This window comes from Temnothorax curvispinosus, unplaced genomic scaffold (genome assembly GCF_003070985.1).
Source record: "Temnothorax curvispinosus isolate PA1 unplaced genomic scaffold, ASM307098v1 QBEX01012971.1, whole genome shotgun sequence".
NCBI lineage: Eukaryota > Metazoa > Arthropoda > Insecta > Hymenoptera > Formicidae > Temnothorax > Temnothorax curvispinosus.
In genome coordinates, this window is record NW_020222751.1 from 76,174 (window position 1) to 100,393 (window position 24,220).

At 37.1% G+C, this 24,220-nt stretch overlaps 6 protein-coding genes across 8 annotated transcripts; 4 read left to right on the plus strand and 2 right to left on the minus strand.

The window, feature by feature from the left end:
• On the minus strand, window positions 1-1,998 carry LOC112462954 (lymphokine-activated killer T-cell-originated protein kinase). Its single transcript, XM_025029049.1, has 5 exons — window positions 1,702-1,998; window positions 1,066-1,299; window positions 689-985; window positions 280-510; window positions 1-171 (listed from the first exon to the last, which is right to left on the minus strand). Exons 1-5 carry the CDS (start codon window positions 1,820-1,822, stop codon window positions 17-19), a joined length of 1,038 nt encoding a protein of 345 aa, XP_024884817.1. The 5' UTR covers window positions 1,823-1,998; the 3' UTR covers window positions 1-16.
• Window positions 1,999-2,577: 579 nt separating this feature from the next.
• On the plus strand, window positions 2,578-9,240 carry LOC112462950 (cell division cycle protein 27 homolog). The gene is made up of 13 exons (XM_025029045.1): window positions 2,578-2,601; window positions 3,598-3,673; window positions 3,782-3,929; window positions 4,016-4,396; window positions 4,472-4,796; window positions 4,876-5,064; window positions 5,146-5,392; window positions 5,480-5,660; window positions 5,889-6,114; window positions 6,230-6,357; window positions 6,455-6,776; window positions 6,856-7,003; window positions 7,227-9,240. Exons 1-13 carry the CDS (start codon window positions 2,578-2,580, stop codon window positions 7,352-7,354), a joined length of 2,523 nt encoding a protein of 840 aa, XP_024884813.1. The 3' UTR covers window positions 7,355-9,240.
• Window positions 9,241-9,320: 80 nt separating this feature from the next.
• LOC112462956 (ras-related protein Rab-32-like) lies at window positions 9,321-16,465 on the plus strand. The gene is made up of 6 exons (XM_025029052.1): window positions 9,321-9,711; window positions 14,272-14,304; window positions 14,599-14,695; window positions 14,845-14,901; window positions 15,168-15,409; window positions 15,854-16,465. Exons 1-6 carry the CDS (start codon window positions 9,579-9,581, stop codon window positions 15,973-15,975), a joined length of 684 nt encoding a protein of 227 aa, XP_024884820.1. The 5' UTR covers window positions 9,321-9,578; the 3' UTR covers window positions 15,976-16,465.
• Window positions 9,750-12,027, plus strand: LOC112462951. Of its 2 annotated transcripts, none has more exons than XM_025029046.1 (3): window positions 9,750-10,008; window positions 10,386-10,544; window positions 10,636-12,027. In XM_025029046.1, the coding sequence occupies exons 1-3, from the start codon at window positions 9,851-9,853 to the stop codon at window positions 11,957-11,959; spliced, it is 1,641 nt and encodes a 546-aa protein (XP_024884814.1). In that variant the 5' UTR covers window positions 9,750-9,850; the 3' UTR covers window positions 11,960-12,027. The 2 variants fall into 2 exon arrangements, with proteins under 2 accessions (XP_024884814.1, XP_024884815.1); XM_025029047.1 differs by having other exon boundaries at window positions 10,428-10,544.
• Window positions 16,466-16,769: 304 nt separating the features above from the next.
• On the plus strand, window positions 16,770-19,659 carry LOC112462953 (phosphotriesterase-related protein). Its single transcript, XM_025029048.1, has 7 exons — window positions 16,770-16,995; window positions 17,190-17,349; window positions 17,512-17,702; window positions 17,785-17,943; window positions 18,122-18,286; window positions 18,393-18,613; window positions 18,707-19,659. The coding sequence occupies exons 1-7, from the start codon at window positions 16,962-16,964 to the stop codon at window positions 18,839-18,841; spliced, it is 1,065 nt and encodes a 354-aa protein (XP_024884816.1). The 5' UTR covers window positions 16,770-16,961; the 3' UTR covers window positions 18,842-19,659.
• A 1,596-nt stretch (window positions 19,660-21,255) lies between these two features.
• Window positions 21,256-23,553, minus strand: LOC112462947 (G-protein coupled receptor moody-like). Of its 2 annotated transcripts, none has more exons than XM_025029041.1 (4): window positions 23,378-23,553; window positions 23,074-23,273; window positions 22,550-22,747; window positions 21,256-21,727 (listed from the first exon to the last, which is right to left on the minus strand). In XM_025029041.1, exons 1-4 carry the CDS (start codon window positions 23,443-23,445, stop codon window positions 21,636-21,638), a joined length of 558 nt encoding a protein of 185 aa, XP_024884809.1. In that variant the 5' UTR covers window positions 23,446-23,553; the 3' UTR covers window positions 21,256-21,635. The 2 variants fall into 2 exon arrangements, with proteins under 2 accessions (XP_024884809.1, XP_024884810.1); XM_025029042.1 differs by having other exon boundaries at window positions 21,638-21,727; window positions 22,470-22,747.
• Between the last annotated feature and the right edge of the window lie 667 nt (window positions 23,554-24,220).

Sequence of the window (24,220 nt, forward strand, 5' to 3'; positions counted from 1 at the left end):
TGAATATAATTTACAATTATTCTTTGCCAATATTTGCATATTTTTCGTAATAGTTTACCAATGCTTTCGCGCTGGGTCTTAATTTGTAATCTATGGTACATATGTAAAATATTTCAAGTACATTTTCATATTCTTTGCCCAAGTCGATAGCAGGTAAAGCTGGACGTGTACCTAAAAAAAAAAATCAATTTTATTTTATTAATTTAATTCACTCTAATTTATTTCGAATAAAGTTATATATAGTTAACGGGGCCGTTTCAAATTACAAGAACTAATTACCGTATTTTTTGGATCTAGGCGGCATTATCTCTTTAAGGAAAGTCATACTTTCGTCCATACTAATGTCAGATTCGTCAAGTTGATTATTTTTCATGTCCTCCGACGCGTTTGACTCGTCAAGAGATTCATTTTCGTCACAATCTTCAGAGTGGGGTGTCGATAAAGCTATCATTTCCCAAAGAACAAGGCCGTATGTCCAAATATCAGCAGCACTCGTCACTGGTCCATCATCTGCAAGAAAACAAATTTAATTTAAAAAAAAATCGCAGTCCCGAATATTATAAATTAAAAGGTAAGTGTGGTAAGATTCCTGAAGCAATTGTGATTTTAAAGATTGTGGATAAGCTCAACGTATCATGATTTTGAAAAGTTAGGAACTTTCATAATATAATTGAACAAGCAAACGTACCGTGCTCAATCTCAGGAGGATTCCAACATTTTGTCCCGACATAACAAAAATCGCCCTTCGACGTGTCCATTTCTAAAGATTCTGTCAGGGGTATAGAACTTCCAAAGTCGCACAGTTTGACCCTGCTGAAATCATGGGATACCACGATGTTCCAACTTTTTATATCTCCGTGTAATATGTGCGCGGTGTGATGTAGATATTTGAGTCCTTTCGCAATTTCAAAACCCACTTTTAAAATGTCCTTGGCTGGGAAAGGAACGTTCTCCATGATTTCCTGTCTCTCCTCGATAGTGTCACCTGATTTGCAACATTAAATGTCAAATACGAGTGCAAAGGTATCGTAAAAATGTTCAAGTTAGCTAACACTTTGTAAATACCAAGTGACATATCCAACGCTTCCATGGCTAAGCAAGACTTTCCGTCTGATCCCTTGGCGAGTGCTCTGAAACCAACGATGTTGGGATGATTCAATTGTCGCAGGACATCAGCTTCCAATCGAAGACGCTTATCGTTTGTCTCGTTGTTTCTTGCCTTCAGCCACTTTTTTACTGCCCATGGTGAGCGTACGGAGCCCACTTTAGGCGATCTTTCCAACATGTACACTCCTATTCCTGAAAATATGGAAAATATGGAAATAAAATGCAATTCCCCACAGATTTTATTCTTAATAAAATTTTACAAGCACAGCAACACGATAAGGAAGCAATCGTACTAACTTCAACCAATATCTGACTAACTTAATCAGCGAGTAATCCAACCAGCAGGATTTCTTGAAGCAAAATATCTATATAATTCATCATTCCTAATTTACATTGTTTTTCACAAGTTAAACAAAAAAAATTAATAACTCCATATTAACAAATATTAATGCTGATAAGTTAATCACTAATTAAGTCAATCGCCGATTAAACTAATCAAAGTTAAGTCCAAGTCTATCATCCTAAATGTTCTGCCTACCATGTGGATGGCAAAAAGAGGAGCAAATGTGGAAAAAGCGTTTGCGAGGTACGTACCGGTGCCATAGCCTATCTGTCGCAGAAAAGGCGAGGCCGGTATTTTTATCGGCGTATTTAATTCGGCCTTGTCCGTCACCCTGTTGCCCGTAACCCTCGGCGGCGTCTGGAACTCGGCCATGTTCCCAAAACAAAACTGAAAAGATCAGCAGCGGAGAAACGACCAAACGACGGATCGCAAACGACAACACTCGGAGTAACCGTCGGCTTTCAAACCGTTTGAACTCGTCGGATCTGCGCAAGCGCGTCTCGCGCGACGACGCGATTGGCTATAGGGGAGACGGAGAAATCTCCATAATCCAGAGTGACTTCGCTCAAATTTTAATAAATAATTAATTAATTAATAATAATTAATTAATTATTAATCAGCGATTAATTCAGCCGGCCGAATTGTTTAAAGCGATATAATTTATTATAATCTATCTTTTTTTTAAATTAACAATTTTTTTCTACAAAAAATTAATAATTTCACCTACAAAATAATGCAGATGGAGTTTGATCGAATAGCTGATGGTGTGTTCTGCGGCTCTGCGCTCGTTTCATCGATATTGCTTTTTTTTCCGGCCAAAGATCGCGCAAGGCGATTGGTTCTCGCGCGTCGCTCGTCGCACTGCCAATCGCACGCAACGTTCGATCGCGAAGCCCCCGATTTCCGGCGCGCCGCGCGAGGTCGCGGTTGGCGGCCCTTCGACCCGTGCGAGAGCAGCTCGCTTCAAAAGAATCGAAGCAAAGATGGACTCCTGAGAGATTTTTATACACACACCAGAGTCGTGCCACCCCCGAAGACTTGGGATTATCTCGCCATTAAATTCTCACCGAGGCGCGCCCGAGGAGGGCCGAACGTTCTTTTATGATCACGCTCGCGAGGTGTGAACGATGATCGTGCAGGAGCCAGTGCAGGTAAACCAGGGCAGAGAGAATGACGGAGTGACGGGGGGGGAAAAAAGTAAAAGTGTGTTGGATTCTCGTTGGGACCTCGTTGCCGCTGTGACATGCGAGATTTCGTATATCGGGGCCGCATATCCACGCGACGACGTCCGCGCGCGCACCTCCGACGGCTTCGATCGCGCCGAACGACTTCCACGGCGCGGTCGCCTCTCAAAGGCAGGATCCGTCCAGAGACGGTCTCTTTCGCTACTCTCCTTATCTCACCCGTCTCTATTGATGTTGCTGGACGTGTGCTGAGCCCTCGAGTCTGTTTGCCTCGCTGCAAAGAAACGAGCGGAGCGAAGGAGAGCTCCGGGCTATAAATAATCGTGAAACTTCCTTGTACTTGTGAATTTTTTGACAAACGGTCCCCTGAGAATCTAATGCGGAAGAAAAACGTGGCTTCTCTCTAGAGTTCAGATCCGTCGTGGTCCGCCAGATTGTTAAGAAAATTCAATTTGTTATTTTGCGTTTGCAAATTATGTTAGTAAATATGAGTATTGCGCATGTATCGGCTGAACAATGAGATGTTCGATGAAATGTTCGGCATCCAGAATTGAACGCGATAGAGCACACATTGTTTGTATGCCGTCTTATCAATTCAGAGATTATAGCATTATTAAACGTTTCCGGAATTATATAGCGTTTATAGCATTACATATGGTTAATTAAGATAACACTTTTAACGTGCTTTTAGGGACTATTGAGTTGATTGAGTAACATTGATATATTACATTATGCGTGTAATAATGGGCTATAATGTTCAATAATGTAGCTATCTATGTTTTTCTAATATTACGTTGAAATCTAAGAACATAGATAATATATATTTATTGTTAACAGAGTATACATTATAAGTGTCTTTCTCTCGATAATTTCTTGCATGTCATCTTGCCTCTTTTACTTGATAATTCATATTACTGTTGCATAATCAGTTACCGAGATAAATGTTGTATTTTTCAATTTTAGGCAGCCATATGGCACTGTTTAAATCATTATGCTTATCCAGATGCTATATTCCTGGCGGAACGGTTGTGTGCAGAAGGTAGGATCATCTACTTTTTTTAAATCGATTTATCGTCATATTTTGGTAGAAAGAATGAATTTACGATTTTATGTATATATACATATTGATATTGATATATTATTACAGTGGACACTGAAGAAAGTTTGTTTCTTTTGGCAACATGTTACTATCGCTCTGGTCGGATTAGGCAAGCTTATGCCTTATTATCGCAGAAGGCGCCTAGTACAGCACAATGTAGGTTTCTGCTAGCGAAATGTTGTTACGATTTGGAAAAGTAAGTAACGTGATGTCTCGTTTTATTCGCCTTGCTGTACATAATGCGAGTATACATAATATTGATTTTCTATCAAAAATTTCTAGGTATGCGGAAGCAGAGGCTGCGATAATCGGCGGATATTACAAACAATTGAAGAATTTGGAAGAAATAATAACTCAGTTCGGAGAACAGGCGTGTTTTTCCCTGCAGATAATAGCGAAGATTTACTACAAAATGATGCGTACCGCGAGAGGTAACGAGGCGCACAAGCTGGCTTTAAAATTGAATCCCTTCCTCTGGCACTCGTTCGAAGAGCTCTGTAACGTCGGCGAGAAGGTGGATCCCGCCAAGGTTTTTCAGTTAGACAAACTAGATTCTTTCGCTATGTGCCACGGTACCGTGTCCACGCCCAACTCTTTCACTGAACCGGATCTTATCGTACCTGGAAATAACGCCAATTCACCTATGTCGAACGGCACTAACATGTACGTACATATACAATATACGATATACAATATAATAATTCCTTTTTTATTAACAATTTCTTTTGCGCATTGCAGGACACCCGTGACGACAGTACCAACGCTGATAAATGGCGGCCAGGTATCTCAGGTTCGATTGTGTTCCACTATGGAGGAGACCCCACAAAATGCGCCAATTCACTATAGCAACTGTTCCTCGATATCGCCGAGGACCAAAGGACTGTCACGTTATCGCAGCATGTTCAGCAATTCTATGAGTCCGCTCACGCCTAGCTTCGGTATTTTGCCGTTGGAAATCAATACACCTGAGCCGGCAGTTCCACCCTCGCATACGACCCTCACGGAAGCCAACGACCAAAAGAGCTTGGCGAAACGCGTCAGCAGTCTAAGAGCTCATGTAGGGGTAAGTTTAGTTTCTCAGCCATTATAATGTCGGCATTGTAATACGGCAACTTAATGTTTTTCGCTCTCGTGTTTTGCAGCAATTGATGTCGAGAAAAGAAACACCGTTGCAACAAGGCAAATCAGTATTTTCCCAGTCGGGTAATACAAGCAATACTGCCAATATTGTGACAGTGACAGCGGCTAATCCGACTTCACCCTCGTCACCGACGTTTCAGGGTACCAATGTTAGACGGTCGTCACGACTTTTCAGCCACAATTCCGTAAAGGTAAAATTTTTTTGCTTTGAGACTTTTAGTTACGCTCATTTTATCGTTCACTGGCAATTTGATACGATGCATACGTTTCAGGAAAACAATAAGTCACCTAATAGGAATAAATTCGCAACTCCAAAGTCTCCGTCTCGGAAGACGAAAGCGAGACTAGCCAAGGCGAATTTGAACAAAGCCAACTTTAACGAGTTAAATGAGAGGAATAGAAATGAAAAGGAGAAAAGCGAAACGATTACGTCGGAAAAAGCTGTGGCTAACGCAAACGCACTCAATGCCCAAAATAATAATATTCATTCTGGGATAACGTTACAAAAGCAATCGGCAGGTACGTTAATTGTATTTAGTTGATTTATTTGATATGTCTTTCTCTTGTTAGGATAGTTTTGAATGTTTTTGTTCTGCAATTTTTCAGAAGGATTGATGTCTTTATTGCGAGATTTAGGGACGGCGTATCAGCACTTGAGTCAGTTCAAATGTACGCAAGCGGTTGAAATATTGAGTATATTGCCGACACAGCACTATAACACAGGCTGGGTACTGTCCATGATGGCTCGTGCGCATTTCGAAATGATGGATTATAAGAAGGCTGCTAGGTAACAAACTTATATTAAATATCACTATCAAAAAATATATTTATTTCTGCACTTTCTTCCATTTATAATGAAATAAACATAAGTTTGATCTTTGGAGCAAGAATATGAAAAAAAAAAACTGGGTAGAAAGTGCAATAAAAAACAGATCTTTTCTTTGTTTCTGATACATTTGCATTCTTTTTTCCCCTTCTTTTTTAAAATTCTATTTGCTTTATTTCTTTCGTGCAGTTATTTCGCCGAAGTACGACAGTTAGAGCCACAGAGGACAGAATTGATGGAGATTTATAGCACCGTTCTGTGGCATCTGCATGCGGAAGTACAGTTGTCTACACTTGCTCAAGATCTGGTTTCCCAAGACCGTAATTCGGCGGCGGCATGGTGCGCCACGGGCAATCTCTTCTCGGCGCAAACGGAACACGAAACTGCAATCAAGTTTTTCCAAAGAGCTATTCAGGTACTGTGCATTTGTCCTAGTTATAGCATGGTAAAATATTAACAATTCTGACAATTCATATACAATTGTTATTTCATTTAATAGAGTAATGTGTTATTCTCTGATTATTTATTAGGTGGATCCTAATTTTCCGTACGCCTATACGTTACTAGGACACGAATACGTTTTGACTGAGGAACTAGATAAAGCAATTACTGCTTTTCGTAATGCCATCAGACTCGACCCCAGACATTATAATGCATGGTAAATTTTTGTAAATAATTTTGTTAGTGTATCGTAACGTTTCATACTTTTTGATTATTCTCTGAGTCTATATGTAAAATTTTTCTTCATATTAAAGGTTCGGATTGGGAACGATATTTTCGAAACAGGAACAATATAGTTTAGCGGAGTTACACTTTAAACGGGCCTTACAAATAAATCCGCAGAATTCTGCGCTGATGTGCCACATAGGTGTCGTGCAACACGCTCTGAAGAAAACCGACCAGGCGTTAAAGACTTTGAACACCGCGCTAGTTAACGATCCGGATAATACTTTGTGCAAATTTCATCGCGCAAGCATAAACTTCTCCATTGGTCGACATATGGAAGCTTTAAGAGAATTCGAGGAGCTAAAGAACATTATACCCAAAGAATCTCTAGTCTATTATTCAATAGGAAAGGTAAGAAGATCAGTTAATCAAACGGAATTTTTTATCTTCATTTTTCTTATTTAAATATATCTATCTGTTTCTTAAACAGGTGCATAAAAAATTGGGTAACACCCATCTTGCGTTAATGTACTTCAGTTGGGCAACGGATTTAGATCCGAAAGGTGTTAATAGTCAAATTAAGGAGGCTATATTGAGTCCTGGTCAAGGAGATGACGATTCCCCGCCGACACAATCAGGTATATGATTATCAGACATAGTGAGAGCTATATAGAATTTTAATTTTTTTTAGAATATTAAAATTTGAGATTATTTGCGTTAAAAATATATTATTTGCTATTTTATACTTAGATAACTGAAGTGGTTTAATTTAATGCCTTTGTCACAAATATGAATTATTGATAACATAATGGTTTACAATTAATTTCGAGTCTCTCATTCAAAATTATTATATTCTTACAGATGAACAGCAAGCACAAAGTAATTCAATGGAACAAGATGTCGAAACCAGTAGAGAAGGAAGTGCCGCGCCACTTGCCGGAAACGTCTCGGTCGAGCCACATGCCGACGACAGCGACGATAGTTTATGAAAACGATATGCGAGAAGACTTCCGTGAGGAAAAATATGGAGCGTCGTTATTCTCGTTGTCAGTCATTCGAATCGTTTCTCATTCGTCGACCTGGTTTCGCTTACAGAATCACTGATGCGCGATCATTGATTTAAATTGAACGGTTGTCGAAATATCATCTTTGCAAACTATTGCGTACCATTCATGATTCGGTTAAAAGGAGTTATTACATTATTATTTCACATCATCAAATTTTCTTTTTATCTTGCACGAATTCCAAGTTCTTATATACACGGATGCGGTGTCCTTGCGATAATAGAAGACTCGCGTGTCGTACCCTCTATCGACTTGTACATTACGCGCTCGCCTGTGTATATTTTTTTACGATTGCTCGATCACTTTTTGTATTTCTTCATGCGCTCTTCAATCATCTTTCTCTCTCTCTCTCTTATACCTCGTTCCTCGCGAATTAAAAACCGCTTAAAGTCAAACGTGACTTGGAGACGGAAACGTGAAGCTGAGTTTCACGTTTGGCTTTAATAAGGCTCGATTACAATTAAGAATAAAAGGAGAATGGGTGATTTAATTCTCGCTCGTGGACGAGGTATTAGAGATTTACGGTTGAGTAGGGACTGTATCATGTTGCGAAAAGATGAACGAATATAACCGTAAGCATGTCGTATATAGTTAGGTAATATAATTAATTGTTCGCGATTAAGGAGGAAGAGTCTTGTGTAAATGTAAATTATTATTACTGTGTATTTACCGCTATTATTACTATTACTATTAGCGCTATCATTACCATTATTATTCGTATGGATTATCATTGTTGATTTAGTGATTGTGAAGATACCGGGCTGGCCGCTCGGCGTCGGAGCGGCCGCTGGACGATCGTGCAATTCTCGTCATGAAGATCCCTCGATTTGATCGAATATACGAGTCCGAAACACCGCAACGGCGATTTCGGTGGTTCAGTAATCGCGCGATTACAACATATTCGGTTTTCGATCTCGACTCGATATCCGGAATTTAGCATAACTCGCCTCGCAAATGTCTATATATATATAGAAATACTCGTCGGATTATATTCTTAATAGTGCTGGACAGAATTTATGACGTTTACGGCGTCGGTCTTCGTATCAATATTAAGTGTACAATGCAAACTGTCGCTATTCCTTGAATTACGTCGGATTTCCCGCAACTTAAATCGCAATCGTGTTGCAACCGGAGGAGCGGCGTATATAAATATATACGTTTATCTCTAATTTCGAACGAATTGAGTTGTGATCCTCGAGCGCCGATGGCACCGTCGCGCGTGACTGTAACATTTTATATTGTACACGTAATTAAACGAAAGACACGTCACGGAAAAAAAAGGAAAAAAAAGTTATAGACAAATCGCCGACTGAGAAATGCGTCTGTGTGGTGCACGCAGATACGCGTATATTCCCCTTGTTTCTTCCGCTCCTTTATATCTCTATATCCTTTTGCATATTATTTATTTATTTATATCTTTTCGTACGTGTCCCCTCGCGTTCCGCGTTTCATCCCGTGCCTTTGAAGGGGAAACGGAATGGGAACGAGAGAGCGGAGAGCTCTTTCTGCATATCCGGCATAATAGCGTCTAATCTCGTTATTTATTAACGGCGTCTAATCGTTTAATTTATTGTTTGATGAGCCTCGTACGTTTATTATTACCGAGCGGAAATGTGGAGTCGCAAACTATCTTCCAAAGAATTTAGGAAACCAATACGCGCGTAATGTATGTGATGTCTCTGGCTCGCCTTTACCCCCAAGCCTCCGCGATACAGAAACCGAGAAGGTTCGATCGAAGTCAACAATCGCTGCCGTGTTACTCGTTACAAAGAGGTGTATGCGCAAAATAAAGGCCTGCACTTTTTACGGAACGCTGTTTTCACGACTCTACTCCCACCCCCTTGCGATAATATGTTTATAGAACGACCTTTCGCACGGCGAGAGAATTAAAAAAAATAATTTTTAAGCTCATAACGCAAAAATGTAGCGTATATGTTAAAAATATAAGAAAAACGGTCAATATGTTTGCAACAACGTGAGATAACGGAGAGAACGATTGCTGATACGAAGACGCTGAGAGGGGAGCAAAACGGTATGGACGTCGACCCGCGGGGTCGTCCGTCTCTTTCGTCTTCTTCTGTTTATCGTTCTTGCCGCCGAGAAGAATCGACAGTGGTTCGCGAAGTGCGTTGCGAAGCGATTGGAATTGATGAGGCGAGCGGACCGAGCGGCGAGTATGACCCTTCGAGGGTCCAGGAGAGACTCGGACGTCGTCCTGTCTAACTTCGGTCATATTAAGGAACACCTCTTCAAATTCCTCGTCATCGGCGATTACGGAGTCGGTGAGTCACGGATAAGATTCTCGATTGATAAACCCCTATTCGCTGTGTGCGCTGGTATACTATAGCGGAAAAGTAGGACTTAGAGCGCCCATGGTGGCCGGAATTTGCATTATTTGCTGGAGTTTTCTAATACATCGTAATGGAAAAATTGCGGAAAGGAAATTTAAATTGTTGCGTGAACACGTGTAAGAATGTATTTCACAATACAAGTTCAGAAATAAAATTTTATTCCTTTCCAAAAGCGATTTATAAAATTGAGCAGCGAAAAATGTGGATACGTTGGGTACAAAAAATAAAGTAAGTATATTCTTTGAGATTATATGATCATATTTTACCTCGTTTAAAATAATGGTATTTATTTAGAATACGGGCCTCACCTCCAATATCAATAAAATTATGCTTAATCGACATGTGACTACGGGGCATGTACATGTCGCTACATTTCATCGATATGACAAGTTTTCTAACCTAAATAGTTGTCAACTTTAACGATTAATATCTTGCTTCGCGAGGCAGACCGCCGCGTTTTTCTTCCAGATTCTTTCGTTTCGTGTAAAAACGCGTCGGTTAAGCATAATTTTATCGATATTGGAGGTGAGGAGCGTATTCTAAATAAATACCAAAATAATTTGTACTATGTCATACAAATAATTTTTGAAACGATTTGTCTGTAGCTTACATGATTGGCAACCAACAAAATATTCACGAATTTGCAGTGCACACTTCGTGGGGAATTGTTCATCTTCAATACAATCAAGTCCGAGTTACGTTCCGAGCATTTCGTCAAAAAAAAATCATGAATTAAGTTCTACCGAGAAATCTTCAATTCAACGGTAAATAAAAATTATAATTACTTGTTTGTAGTAAAATTTAAATTATAATTTATAAAATAAAATATAATTAAGTGTGTATTATTTTGTGTAGATTCAACAGACATATGCGTCGAAGAATATGCAATACATTGTGTGTCAAGGACAATGTAAAGAAAGTTGATGCTGGACAAAATACTTTAGAGGAACCGCAAGAGCAGTCTTGTTATTTTGATAAATTAATCGAGGCCCCTGCACCATCATTCAAAATTAACCAGGAGGTTCAGGTTTCAATGTTTGAAACTACTGTGGATTGTAAAAAACTCTATGAAAGAACAGAGATGTTTATATGCACTCAATATGTGCATAATGAGATTTGCCATGCACAAACTCAAGTATATATACCTGAAGATCGTGGCTTACAAATTGTTAAAAGAAGGCATATGATAGACAAGTGTTGCGGTTCTAATATTGTTCAGATCGACAAAGCGATTGGTCCTGATACTTCTAATTTGAAAAATTCAATAGTGTGTACAACAGGTTTTCATGGCATATTGTCAATAACAAAGGACCAAGAAATGCTTGATCTTGGCGGTGTCACCTTATCCACTTTTCAATTGCTGCTCAAATTATTACCCGATATCAAACCGAAGAAGATTTCTACAAAAAATCGGCTTCTTATATTTCTCTTAAAGATGAAAACTGGAATGTCATTCTCAGCCATAGGAGTTTTATTTTGCATTCATAGAACAACTACCTCTCGTATCTTTTATACTACTTTGCAATTATTAAGAGTTGCTTGTAGTCGATTCATTTTCTGGCCTTGTCGAGAAGTAGTTCAAAATACTTTGCCCGAAGTTTTCAAAACATCGTACAAGGATTGCAGAGTAATTATCGATTGTACCGAAATAAAGGTGGAACAACCAAATACTGTAGAAAATCGGGTGTACCTGTATTCGCATTATAAAAAAGGCTTTACAGTAAAAATTTTGGTTGGATGCACTCCGAGTGGTTTAATTTCATTTATCTCGAATTGTTATGGAGGACGAACTAGTGACAGTCAAATCACTATTAATTCAGGGATATTAGACTTGCTCGAGCCTGGTGATGTTGTCCTCGCGGATAAAGGTTTTCCTGGAATTCAAACTGTTATTGATGAAAATGGAAAAGGAGCTCTAATTGTTATGCCGCCATTCTTACGCGATCCACAGTTTTCAGCTGAAGATGTAGAGAGAACGTATAAAGTCGCGAAAGTGAGAATTCACATCGAAAGAATTATGCAAAGATTGAGAATTTACAAAATTTTGGATAAATTTTCAATCGATATGCTTCCTCATGCCGATAATATTGTATTCATGTGTGGCGTCCTTGTGAACGTGCAGCCACCGATTATTAAAAACGGAGATGTAGATGAAACAGAGATCGCAAAGGTAGACTAGAATAGAATAAAGAGCTCGGTATATGATATGTTCAGTATACAAATAAATATCCAAATACTTGTATACAAATAAATATCGAATTAATAAAATATAAAATAAATAAAAACATTGTTTAATATTTTATTTCACCAAAGGTACGGTTTAACAGTAAATAAAATATTAAAGTTATGAGAAATTATTTTACTATTTAATTTTTAAATTTTTATATATTATTATATGTATATATTATTTTTATATATTCTATATGTATATATTATATAATGTTTTTTATACATTATTATTATTGTCCGAACGCACTATTGCTTCCAAAAAGTGTTGAAAATAAAATTTCTCAAGTTTCGGGATCAGAAATTTCAAAAAATCTTCGTCTCTGTGAACTGACACGACACAGCTTCCCTTAGGAGACCAGACATAAAGGTCACATACCGTCAGTCCAGTCACATACAACTGTATCTGACATTGAGTGTAGTATTGGTGACTTTTTTTTAGCTCGATATTGCCATTCCAATAATATAGATATTTTACGTTTATCTTATACGAATCAAAGTCGACAACCGGAAGTTTTTCGCACGAGACAGGACACTTGATTTCAACTAGTTTCGTTATACACTCATTTTCAATTACCACACCATCAGGTGATGCGCAAAGCCACGGCTGAGTTTTTGATACCACTACTCCTATCTGAATGACTTTTGCTCCATGGACTTTTGCTTCGTATTCTTTCAAAGCTTTACCTTCGTTTTTTGAGCCATACTGTGTATTTTTTTTAGCTTGACCGGTTATACACGAGGGAGTCAAAAACTTGTTGACCAAAGCATCGATCTTTTCTGATTGCCTCGTTTTGATCGAATGTGCTCTTGAGCTAGCAGAGATCCTAATGTTTCGCACAGAAAACCATTTATCTGAGTAAGACTGTTCCCGAGTGTCCACGCATATCTGGATTATTTGAGTCTCATCCAGATTAACTTCTCGTGCGTAAAAAGCTTTCAGCACTTCATCCGCTATTATATAATTTGATGAGTATACTAGATGATCCTCGCAAAAGTTAAGCAAATTAATAATGCATGCATCGCAATTATTAATGTCACTGAATTCAATCGCTAAGTAGATATATTGTAGCAAAATTTCTTTGACGAATCGTTCGTTTTGGGTTACGTTGTATTCTTTGAGAATTATTCGTAATGCCGAGGAGTGCTTGAGATCTCCGAGTTGTAGACTAAGAGGAACACTGGAATTTGCACAATTGGTCTCGGGTGCTTTCGGTTTAAATAAGTTTGCGATACGCATTGGTTTTGCATACATTTCATGGCCCAACTGCTTATCTGATGGTCTGCCCCATTCCTGCTCAAGACTTGTTTTTGTAACACTCCTATTAGAGTTGACATAATGTATAAGAGCATATATGTGCTTGCATTTTCTTCCGGCTTGCGATACGCACGTGCACGATGCACAAGTTATGTGACGTTTATCGGAAAGCTGCAATAATGTATTTTGAATAAATAATCAAAACAATAATTTTTTGTTCTTGTTTAAACGTTTTTTTATTTATTTACGATTGACTTGAATTTCATTAATATTGATATACTTACATGTAATTGTACCTTGTACGGAATAGCATTGACAGATGTTTGCGGTATTACACTGCACCTTATTAAATGGCTTATATTTTCATTACGCAATTCTTCAACGCGAACCACATGCGATATTGCTAAGGCTTTTCCTTTTGGTATTGAACTTGGATTAAATTTAATGTCATGAGTGACAGGTCCAAATCCCGTTCGTATAATAAGATTCATTGCAAAGTCAGAAAGAGGTTAACCTTTAAAACAAATGTAGGTTAATTTCTCTCGAAAAATCTTTTCAACTATAATTTTTGTAATATCATCATTGAAATTAAGATTTAAATTACCTAACGACAGTTTACACGTAGCTCGAATATTCAGAATCGTTGACAGCTATTCCATACAGCTATTCCATCAAAAAGTGCGATATTTCACTAACCGTGGCAGCACTAGTCTCTGCGCACACAGCGAATATTCGAATTACAACATAAATTTCTCTTACGCGATAGATAAGATAAATATTATTCATTAATATCCAATAATATTTATCTCTCCCTCGGTTTTATCGATTAGCTTAACTCTAATTTCGTAATAAATAACACCTAACGCTTTGAAAAAATTGTAAACGAGTTTTTTGTAAACAAGTTTATGAAATTTTTAATGTCCTTGCATATTATTTAATGGAATTCAATCTTTTTATCAGGAGAATTATAGATCCAATTTTAGACTGACGGAAATTATTTATTTTAGGCAAAACTGCGCTGGTCAGAAGATATACGGAAGGTAATTTGTTGTAATTTGTCTCCTGCTCTTGTGTTCATTATCGGCCAGAATCGTTCCGCAAGAAGTGTCCCCATTGAAAATCTTAAACGTCACAGTTGACAAGCGGATCGCATGTCGCGAGAGGATATTATAATTGTGGGGGCGTGCATTCTTAGAAAGGAAGGGAAAAGAAATGCCGTTCAAGCCGGCTTATCTGTTTTAACGATATACGTGCGTCAAACGCCGCAGCTGCGGTATTATACGACACTGCGGACTTCACCGGCGCAACACTCTCGAAACTGTCCTCTTTTCCAGGGAAGTTCTCCTCGAATTACAAGATTACCATAGGCGCCGATTTTGCGATAAAAACGCTCGATTGGGATCCGCAAACTAAAATAAACTTGCAGCTATGGTACTTGTATAGATGCATAATTTATATTGTTCACTATTTCATTGTCCACGAAGGCTCTCGCACTTACATTGCGGGCCTCGGAATTATTCTTAATCTCGCAAGGTATACACAACTACAAAGACTGAATAATCTTATTCTGAATATTTCAGGGACATTGCCGGTCACGAGCGATTCGGATACATGACGAGGGTTTATTATAAATACGCGTAAGTATGACTTTAACGTGCTTCTTATTATTCGATCGGACTTAGTTTGTTTCTTCTAATATTATATATGCATCTATTATTATCATGGATATTATCATAGACACACTTTGCTCCAATTTAACGGTATGTCTTGTTGAGACAAAACTAAATACAAAATTGTATTTTTTTGACTAATTGAAAAATTTTAATTGTTTTTTTGATTTGTTACAATTTAATTTTTATTCATCGATCTTTCTCGTTCATTGATTTGACTTGTACTTACGTAGGGTAGCCGCGGCTCTCGTATTCGACATCTCACGCGCGGCGACCTTCCAATCGATGAAGAAGTGGCTGAACGATCTCAGAGAGAAGGTCACGCTGCCAGACGGCTCGAGCATCCCGATCGTGCTCCTGGCGAACAAATGCGACATATCAGTCGCCGTCACCGACGAGCAGATCTCCAAATTCTGCAGGGAGAACAAGATACACGCCTGGTACGCGACTTCCGCAAAGAACAACACTAACGTCGGTAGGTGGATGATTGGCTTGCCTCCAGATCGTCTCTCTCCCGTAAATTTATATATTAAAAAGTTCTTTTTTCGCTTGTTAAATCTTTGTTATCATTTAGAAAATAATAGTCATTAATATTTTTAATTGTTATTAATATTAAAAACGATATGAGTGTCCCTCTCTTTATTATAAAAGAGAGGGACCTAAGGATTCCAAGAATCTTTGATTGTGCGACGATACTGTGCGCTTATTTTCCCTTGCATTGCTGCCGTGATAAGAACTGTTATACAATCGTCAATACGTAATATCGAGATCACTAGATTCTGTGCAGCGTACAATATTTTTTATATTTATTCTTTTTAAGAGTTGTATTATATGACCGGAGGCAAAATTCGCTGTTACCTCTCATGATGCAAATAACAGTAAGTTGAGAACTAATTCCGCGTTATCCCTAAATTTACAGATGCAGCGGTACGCTATTTGGTGGACAAGGTGCTGAGTGCGAGAATCGATAACGGTATACGGGACTCGATCCGATTACGCGAGAACTCGTTGAATCGTGAAAAATCTACTTGCTGCAAGTAGAACGATGTGCCAGCATGACTGATCATTTTTAAATCGTCGAGGGTGTACATACACGTCGATCAACGTGAACGAGATGCGTTTAGAACAGATAATCGAGAGATTATCGAAGACGATTGTCGTATAATGGGAAAACAAAGCTAAGAAAATATATCGTTAAATTAAAAGATTTACACGTCGTCATAATATAAATTTGTTTTACGCGATAACCATTATCATTACTGGCCGTTATCATTTATTAGCCGCGTATATAGTGTTCTTTTTATAAATTTACATATTAGATATTACATAATGAATTACACGTAAAAACAATAACTATGACGATTTATTATGATTATATCCCTTTAATTAAATCTGAAATAACTTTTAATTAAAAGTAATTGGCGATAAAAAATTTTGCAGTTTTCGAAATTCAATAGAAATGAAATATGTCGTTATCAATGTAAATTATATATCTCGTGTTCTCTTTATAAATGTACATATCGTATAATAAATTATTGATGGAAAATAACTACGACGATTTATCGTGGTTGTCTCTTTAATTGAAAGACTAATATTTCTAAAAGCAATGAAGATGAAAGATTGCAGGTATGTTATTTTTGTGTGTAAATTGCAAACTCATGTAAACAAGTCACATAGTTTGTACAAGTTCTACTCGCTGCAATGCTGATAACAATTTTATCAGACGTTTAAGTAGCATTTAAGCGTCTGAGAATAGCGCCGAGCGCAGAGTCAGGTCGAGTTAGGTTGATTGAAAGGAAAATATAACGCGTCACAGCAGTCCCACAGGGTCAGTCCCACGCAGCTCCTACAGATTGCTACAGATGTGCCTACATTCCTGTGCTACTTAGGCAAATAATCTGAAGCTCATAGAACTTTAGAACGTGCATGTATTTAGTTACATTTTTTCAATTCGACGTGAAGTGTGGGGTACAGGCGCAATATTAGATTACTGAGCTCGTTATTCGTAACAAAAATAAAGAGTAACGATGACTGACAATCTTCCAGATAGCGTGAATACTGGTAAGTAAGAAAATAACTAAATTAAATGTCTCTTATTCGGTTTAAATAAGTATATTAAGTAAGAAAAATTAAGAAGCACAGAGTTAATGCAGTAAATCGTTAAATACTGTATCAGAAAGAATGATAATTGTTTTCTATTGGATTAAATTGTACAGATTTCGATATTTTCTAAAAACTTGTATTTTTCGGAACAGTGCTAGGAAGCAAACGATTGTCCGAGCTCGGGAAAACGTTAACGCACGAACATCTGGCTCTCGATTTTCGTAAATTTTACGTACCACCGCCGAAGCATCTTAAACGTTTCCCTGACGGCTGTCTGTCTCTTCAGAATATCGGATACATTCGGCAGTACCCGTAAGTCAAATTGAAATATTTTTCTCCATAGTTCCGCATAAAATAAGAGTTTTCCTGCAATTGTTATTATAATCGTCATAACTGTACATCAATAAATAAACGGTTGAATTAATAAAGATTGAACTCGAGATGACAAATATGGATTTAACCGTTTTGTATCAGATATAGCAGTTCATATAATTTGGAGTTTTACGATGGCGACGCGGCGAAAGCTGTCTATAAAGACGTAGAATTATTCAAAGAAGCCGGTGGCGGAACCATCGTGGAGAACAGTAATCATGGTTTGAAACGCGATATTTCTTTAATGAAGAACGTCAGCCGGTCCTTGGGAATTAACATAATTGCGGGAACTGGTATAGTGTATAATTGTGTATAATTTAAAATAATAATAATACATTATTCCTATTCGTTATATACATTTTTGCAACTTCACAGGATATTATGTCGCTAGCGTGCAAAATGCATCGACTCTCAATATGACCAAAGAAGAAATGTACGACCTGATGCAGAAAGAATTGGAAGAGAGTTGCGTAGAGTGTCCTGATGTAAAGGCAGGATTTATCGGGGAGGTCGGCAGTACTTGGCCAATCGAAGGTACGCTGATTTGAACAATATCTGTCAAATATTTTTTGCAATTACTACTATAATTATTTGTGAACCATTTGATTCTACTCATTATCAACAATTCTTGTACTAAGATATTACATGTAATATATTATATTAAAATATTATATACATGTAATGTACTAAAATATTATAATATTCGAATTAGACTTTGAAAAACGTGCTATTCGTGCGACTGGCGAGCTCCAAGCTCAGTTACATTGTTCTGTGAGCTTTCATCCTGGAAGAGACGCATCTGCGCCTATGGAAATAATAAGGATCTATCAAGAGGCTGGTGGCGATGCGAGCAAGGCCATTATGTCTCACATAGATCGTAAGATCCACGAATTTCTTCTTTTTCTTTATCAATTTTTAACTTTTAACTTGCACACTCGAATCACTCGAATGTGTCGCTACAGATAATTAAACTTATTTGCTAGGTACGTTGATAAAAAAGGAACGACTCATGGAATTCGCCGATACTACCAAATGTTACATTCAATTCGACCTGTTCGGTACCGAGTGCTCTTACTATCAGCTGAACCCGTCGGTCGATATGCTGTCAGATGCACAACGTGTCAAACGTATTGCATGGCTGAAGGATGAGAAAAAACTGGATCGAGTTCTCATGAGTCACGATATACACACCAAACATCGGCTGGTATGCGTCTCCTTTATATTTTCTAATTGCCATTTAATTTCATAAACCATAATTTCTTCTAATTACTTTCATAAATTAACTTTTCCTTTTAAGATACATTTCGGCGGCCACGGATACTCTCATATCGCCAACAACGTCCTGCCAACCATGGTGAACAAGGGCTTCACGAAGGAAGACATCGAATTGATAACGGTTGAAAATCCTAAGAGATGGCTTACTCGGAAATAATTTACTTGCGAAACAAACTGCGCTCTGCCTTACAATTTAACACTATATTATTTTCATGAATAGCACTTTTCTATTGATTGTGAACTACTAGAATATATTAATCTTTAATTGCTTTTCTCATTAATTGTATTTAGTGATAAACAATGTTGAAATTTTGTTATATAATTTGATTTAACGAGAACGCGGATCTCTCTGTATGTCGACTTAAATAACGGCGAAATCCTCGAGATATCTCCTTCTTTTAATAATGTTTAAAGCTTGTTAATCTTTGTTGTGTATTTCCGCGACTAATCCAATAATAAACAATGCTAAAATGTTATTATATAATTCGCTTTAACGAGAACGCGGATCTGTGAATACCGACTCGAATAATGGCAAGATTCTCGAGATGTCTCTTTTTCTTAAAAATGTTTGCAATTTGTTAATGTTTCTTATGCATTTCTGCGACTAATCTGACGATGAACAATAACAAAATGTTACTATATGTATAATTCTATTCAACGAAAACTTGCGAATCTCTGCGTATTGATTTCAAAAAAGCACGCATTAATTCTTGAAAAATTTCCCTCTTTTAACAATATTTCCTGCTTGACGATTTATATATAAATTTTGGAAACAAATTCGATGCTAAACAATGCTAGAAACTTGTTAATTTAAATTTAAATTGATAAGAAAGATGACTTTGCATAATATTCCAAAGACCTCTTTCGTTAGCCAAACAGTAGTCGCACATTTACATTATAACTATTTAATTATTTAACAAAATAATTTCTTGTATATCTTGCTCCTCCGAAGAAAATAAATGCAATAATAAATAATCTCAATTTATTAATTTTATTATCTTAATCCAAAGTACCAAATATACATGACGTTTTATATATGCGTAAATTATTTAAACGAATGTAATTAAAAAATATGTTAATAATCAAATAAATAAAATGTTTTGATCCTAGATTATAATTAAACAATAGCGACAATTTGATTTTGCATGTAGAAATACTCGAAAGATCATAATAATTGTCACAAGAATTTATTCAGATGAGAGGTTAGGCAAGAATTCGATTTAACATGGTCGGAAATATCCGAAAAATTCTTCTCAATTATTAGGAGCGCACGATAGCGAGGAGGTATACGGAGGTATTCAAAGCGCGGGCGCGCAACATTATCACTAGCGCCATCTGTGATCGACAACTAGAAGTCGGTAATGCATTGACGTGATGGTAACAAGTGAGTTGATAAATATCTCCAGTAACCTCCTTGCCGAAGATGCTTTTCTGGTAACCTGATCGTATAAATGGACGATTTTGACGACACCAAACTCCATTTCTCTCGCCTGACATATCTATATATATAATACGAAAATATTCTTCTGACAACTTTCACGTCTCAACGGATGAATAATTATACAGATTTTATTTAATAATAATCTAACATTAAAATGTTTTGTTTATTTCACATTCTAATTATTTTTAATGATTATAATTGCTTAAAAGATAGGTTCGAAATTCAGATAAACGATTTCTTATAACAATCTATAAAACGTAGTTATTATTTTCGCTTAAAACATTTTATTGTAAATCAACCTTATTGAGTTTGTTCGAAGACTTGCCGTTTTAATCCCTCTTTTTTAACAATTTATAAAGTTTACTTATTTTTTTTGCACGCACCTTCGTGATAAACACCAGAACGCCTACTTACCTCATAGCGATTCAAAACTCGAAATATTTTTTACTTTTGTTAATGAATGGTGTTTATTAATCTCTCCTATGCATTTTTGCACCTGATTCGGCCATAAACATTTACGAAATATTCATAAATAAATAGAACTGACGAAAGCGGCGCGACACCAAACACCTATTTCAAAGTGATTCGAAACTCGGCATATCTTTTTCTTTTGATAATGAATAGAGTTTGTTAATCTTTCCTACGCATTTTTGCGCCTGATTCGGCCATAAACATTTACGAAATATTCATAAACAAATAGAATCGACGAAAGTGAGAATATCTACTTCAAAGCGATTCGAATCTCGGGATATCTCTTTCTGTTGATAATGAATGGTGTTTATTAATCTCTCCTATGCATTTTCGCACCTGATTCGGCCATAAACATTTACGAAAGATTTATAAATAAATAGAATTGACGAAAGCGGCGCGACACCAAACACGTATATATTTCAAAGCGATTCGAAACGGATATCTTTTTCTTTTGATAATGAATAGAGTTTGTTAATCTTTCTTATGCATTTTTGCACCTGATTCGGCCATAAACATTTACGAAATATTTATAAACAAATAGAATTGACGAAAGCGGCGCGACACCGAACGTCTACTTCAATTAAACGTAAATTACTCAACAGTCTATCTACATTCTATCTACACCATAATTCTTGCTAAAAAATTATGTAAATCAAATGTAAAGGACAATGCAAAGTTTGTATTTTATTATAAAATACAATGACACATGACAATCTTTGGTAAGTCATTTTTGTAAAGTCATTATCGCGCAGAAAATAACTTTCTGCTTATATTGCGAGTGCCTCGGAAATTAAATCTACGTACATACACATACATTTGACATTCTAATATTATTTCGCTCGTTAACAATAATAAAAATAATTATAAAGCATTTTATCTTTTTATTGTCTTAGACAAGGTAAAAAAATTATGCAAACTGGCTCGATAACTATTGCACTGTTATCAGGAGCAATTTCTTTCTTCTTCTCTTCTTCCGTTTCTCCCTTTTTCTCATAACGAGAGACGTCTCTCCTCTTTCCAATTTTTCTCGACGTTAGCCTCATAGCTCTTCCTGGAATTGCGAACCTCTCACTGGATTCATAGCGATAGAGACCGTCGACACCATCGTTTTGCTGAAGTCCTTTGAGTAGTCTAGTCGAAGAATAAGATACAGCTACATTTTGATGAAAACACTCACAGTTTTATGTAGAATGCACAAAAAGAGACAATTGTCAGAGAGATAAGCTATTTTTTAAAGCAAGCTATTTTTAAATTTAAGCATGCATATATACAGATTTACATTTTGTAAAATATAATAATATATAAAGGACTATAAAAGAAAAATAAGTATTTCAAGAACAACGAAATAATTAAACAGACAAAAAGCTACTTTACGTAATACTGATACATAATAGTATATCCAAAAAAGGAAAAAATATTAATTTTTTTTTTATTTTGAATCAAAGTCTCGTAATTTTGTTCTAAGTGTTAATATAATTTAGTTTTAGTAATTAATTTAATAATTAAAAACTAGCAGTGAAGATTAGAACTGCATTTAGACAAATTAAGTCAACAGTATAAGTTAAGCAAATTACATCGAGGAAAAACACAAGGACTTTGTTAGCAAATTGTTAATTATAACGATGATCGAAGATGAAAAAGCATCCAGGCGACGATCGCAGCAATTCGACATCGCTCGTTCGTCTCATCAGTTTCGTAAGAAGAATGGAGTTAGGAACGTGCTGAGCATAGAAGAAAATCAATGATTAGGGGGATGCGATTAATCGACGTTAGCATATACATATACACACGCGCAGACTGACCAGATACCAAACTGGTACCAAAGTGGCGATCAAAAACAGAAAGCAGCAAACTTGTGGTGCCCTTGACTTACGAAGTGAGCGAGTTGTCGCTTAGCTCGCGCGTTCAGTCAGAGTTTGGTGAGCGTTACCGCGTGTCGTTGCTCGAAGTTACCTTGGGCGTAGTCATGCTGATGGGCCTGAAGACCGCCGGCCGGCGCACTGCTGCCGTACGGCGTTAGGCTCGCCCTTATCCACGAGCAGCCGATCACGCCGGCGTACGCCTGCCTGTACTGCTTGTTCATGATCACGTAGATGATTGGGTTTACGCACGACGCAAAGTATAGCAACAGATATCCCAGAATGTGACATTCTGAAACAATTTCACGTGACGACGCATGCATGATAGTAACAATCAGTTGATATCGCTATAGAACAAAAGTCGGCAAGCTTTTTCCGTATTACAGGACCAAACAGTAAATAGTTTAGGTTTTGCAAGGCTTTTAAGATATTATGTAGATACTTACGAAATAGGAGAGAGAGAGAGAGAGAGAGAGACAACAAATTTTCATAAATTTTTGTCTTATTAGTGAAATTTAAAACTGAATACAGACAAAGGTGCGCGATGAAAAAGATTTATCAGAGAATAAAATATGCTATTTTACTCAGAAGTCAAATGATATGATGATATATTCTTACCGGGGCATCTGACTTCCGCGTCGGCCACCTTGACGATAGTGATCGGTAAGTAGCACGCGAGGAAGCTGAGAAAGATTGCCAGTACCATCTTCGTGATCCTCCATTCACTACGCTTCTGTTTGAGCTCCCTAATATCCCTCCCGGGCGTGTGAGGCGACTTTATCGTCGGTCCGGCGTGCTTTCGCATTCGCGATTCCGATCTGCAATGTTGATTGAATTTCAATCGGTTAATATAATACAATATAATCGAAGCAACGCCAACGGTAAAAAGATTGTTTAAAAACGTCAGAAACGTGTCAATTACTTGTGCACCACCCAGAATATCTTGGCGTAACAGCCGACGATCACTACGCAAGGAATCAGGAATCCCATGACGAAAAGGAATGTCTTGGAAGTGTGACCGTGACGGTCCTTGACGATGGAACAGGTCTCCAAATTGGGATCGTAGTCGAATTTACCTGATTAAATACAAATGAGTAATGAACAATAAATAATAGCAAAATGTAACAAATGTGTATAAAATATATAGGCCGGTATTCATAGTTATTTAAGACCGTCTTAAGTTCAATCTTAAGATGTCATGAACCAATCACAGGGCCGTATTGGTGTCTTAAGACATTACTTAAGACTTAAGATCCTTAAGACGATCTTGAAAACTATGAATACCGGCCATAGATATAATTTTAAAAAATATTTATACTAGCTGCTTTTTAATGCGAGACATGGTCTCTCAGATGTAATTAGACGCTAAAGAATTTTAGAATACAGCTGCATAATGCTAGACAGCGAGAAAAAGGTATCTTTTCGATTTCCATCTTTTTCGTCGACCGCCATTTTGTAACAGCATTTTAAAACTTTTTATCACCTAATGTTATTCGAGAAAGCATGTCTCGCATTAAAAGACTCTTAATCATATTGCTCATTAGATACATTATTACAATCTTAGACCATAATTAAAAAATAGCGAGAATATAATTATGCATCCGTAGAGATGCTAGAAGATGATAACAGTTAATAGAAGAATTAATTTGGATGATAAGATAGGCGAAACTCAGGTTTCGTACCGCGAAATCTCGGGAAATTGCTCCTGATATATTAGCAAAGCATGATGAGCAAGGAGGTTGACGGAGGTATTCTAAGCGCGGGT

What these genes read in the sequence shown, in the direction of transcription:
- LOC112462947 (XM_025029041.1), bottom strand. Translation starts at nt 23,445, where the DNA reads ATGGGATTCCTGATTCCTTGCGTAGTGATCGTCGGCTGTTACGCCAAG. An exon ending in ATATTCTGGGTGGTGCACAA is followed by an intron (nt 23,274 to 23,377) that starts GTAATTGACACG and finishes TCAACATTGCAG; the next exon opens with ATCGGAATCGCGAATGCGAA. An exon ending in CGCGGAAGTCAGATGCCCCG is followed by an intron (nt 22,748 to 23,073) that starts GTAAGAATATAT and finishes AAATTGTTTCAG; the next exon opens with AATGTCACATTCTGGGATAT.
- LOC112462951 (XM_025029046.1), top strand. Translation starts at nt 9,851, where the DNA reads ATGGAAAAATTGCGGAAAGGAAATTTAAATTGTTGCGTGAACACGTGT. An exon ending in CGTTGGGTACAAAAAATAAA is followed by an intron (nt 10,009 to 10,385) that starts GTAAGTATATTC and finishes ATTTGTCTGTAG; the next exon opens with CTTACATGATTGGCAACCAA. An exon ending in GAGAAATCTTCAATTCAACG is followed by an intron (nt 10,545 to 10,635) that starts GTAAATAAAAAT and finishes TATTTTGTGTAG; the next exon opens with ATTCAACAGACATATGCGTC.
- LOC112462953 (XM_025029048.1), top strand. Translation starts at nt 16,962, where the DNA reads ATGACTGACAATCTTCCAGATAGCGTGAATACTG. An exon ending in TCCAGATAGCGTGAATACTG is followed by an intron (nt 16,996 to 17,189) that starts GTAAGTAAGAAA and finishes TTTTCGGAACAG; the next exon opens with TGCTAGGAAGCAAACGATTG. An exon ending in GGATACATTCGGCAGTACCC is followed by an intron (nt 17,350 to 17,511) that starts GTAAGTCAAATT and finishes GTTTTGTATCAG; the next exon opens with ATATAGCAGTTCATATAATT.
- LOC112462954 (XM_025029049.1), bottom strand. Translation starts at nt 1,822, where the DNA reads ATGGCCGAGTTCCAGACGCCGCCGAGGGTTACGGGCAACAGGGTGACG. An exon ending in ACAGATAGGCTATGGCACCG is followed by an intron (nt 1,300 to 1,701) that starts GTACGTACCTCG and finishes CCATATTTTCAG; the next exon opens with GAATAGGAGTGTACATGTTG. An exon ending in GCCTAGATCCAAAAAATACG is followed by an intron (nt 172 to 279) that starts GTAATTAGTTCT and finishes TTTTTTTTTTAG; the next exon opens with GTACACGTCCAGCTTTACCT.
- LOC112462950 (XM_025029045.1), top strand. Translation starts at nt 2,578, where the DNA reads ATGATCGTGCAGGAGCCAGTGCAG. An exon ending in TCGTGCAGGAGCCAGTGCAG is followed by an intron (nt 2,602 to 3,597) that starts GTAAACCAGGGC and finishes TTTCAATTTTAG; the next exon opens with GCAGCCATATGGCACTGTTT. An exon ending in TTTTCCAAAGAGCTATTCAG is followed by an intron (nt 6,115 to 6,229) that starts GTACTGTGCATT and finishes ATTATTTATTAG; the next exon opens with GTGGATCCTAATTTTCCGTA.
- LOC112462956 (XM_025029052.1), top strand. Translation starts at nt 9,579, where the DNA reads ATGAGGCGAGCGGACCGAGCGGCGAGTATGACCCTTCGAGGGTCCAGG. An exon ending in CATCGGCGATTACGGAGTCG is followed by an intron (nt 9,712 to 14,271) that starts GTGAGTCACGGA and finishes TATTTATTTTAG; the next exon opens with GCAAAACTGCGCTGGTCAGA. An exon ending in AAAGAACAACACTAACGTCG is followed by an intron (nt 15,410 to 15,853) that starts GTAGGTGGATGA and finishes CTAAATTTACAG; the next exon opens with ATGCAGCGGTACGCTATTTG.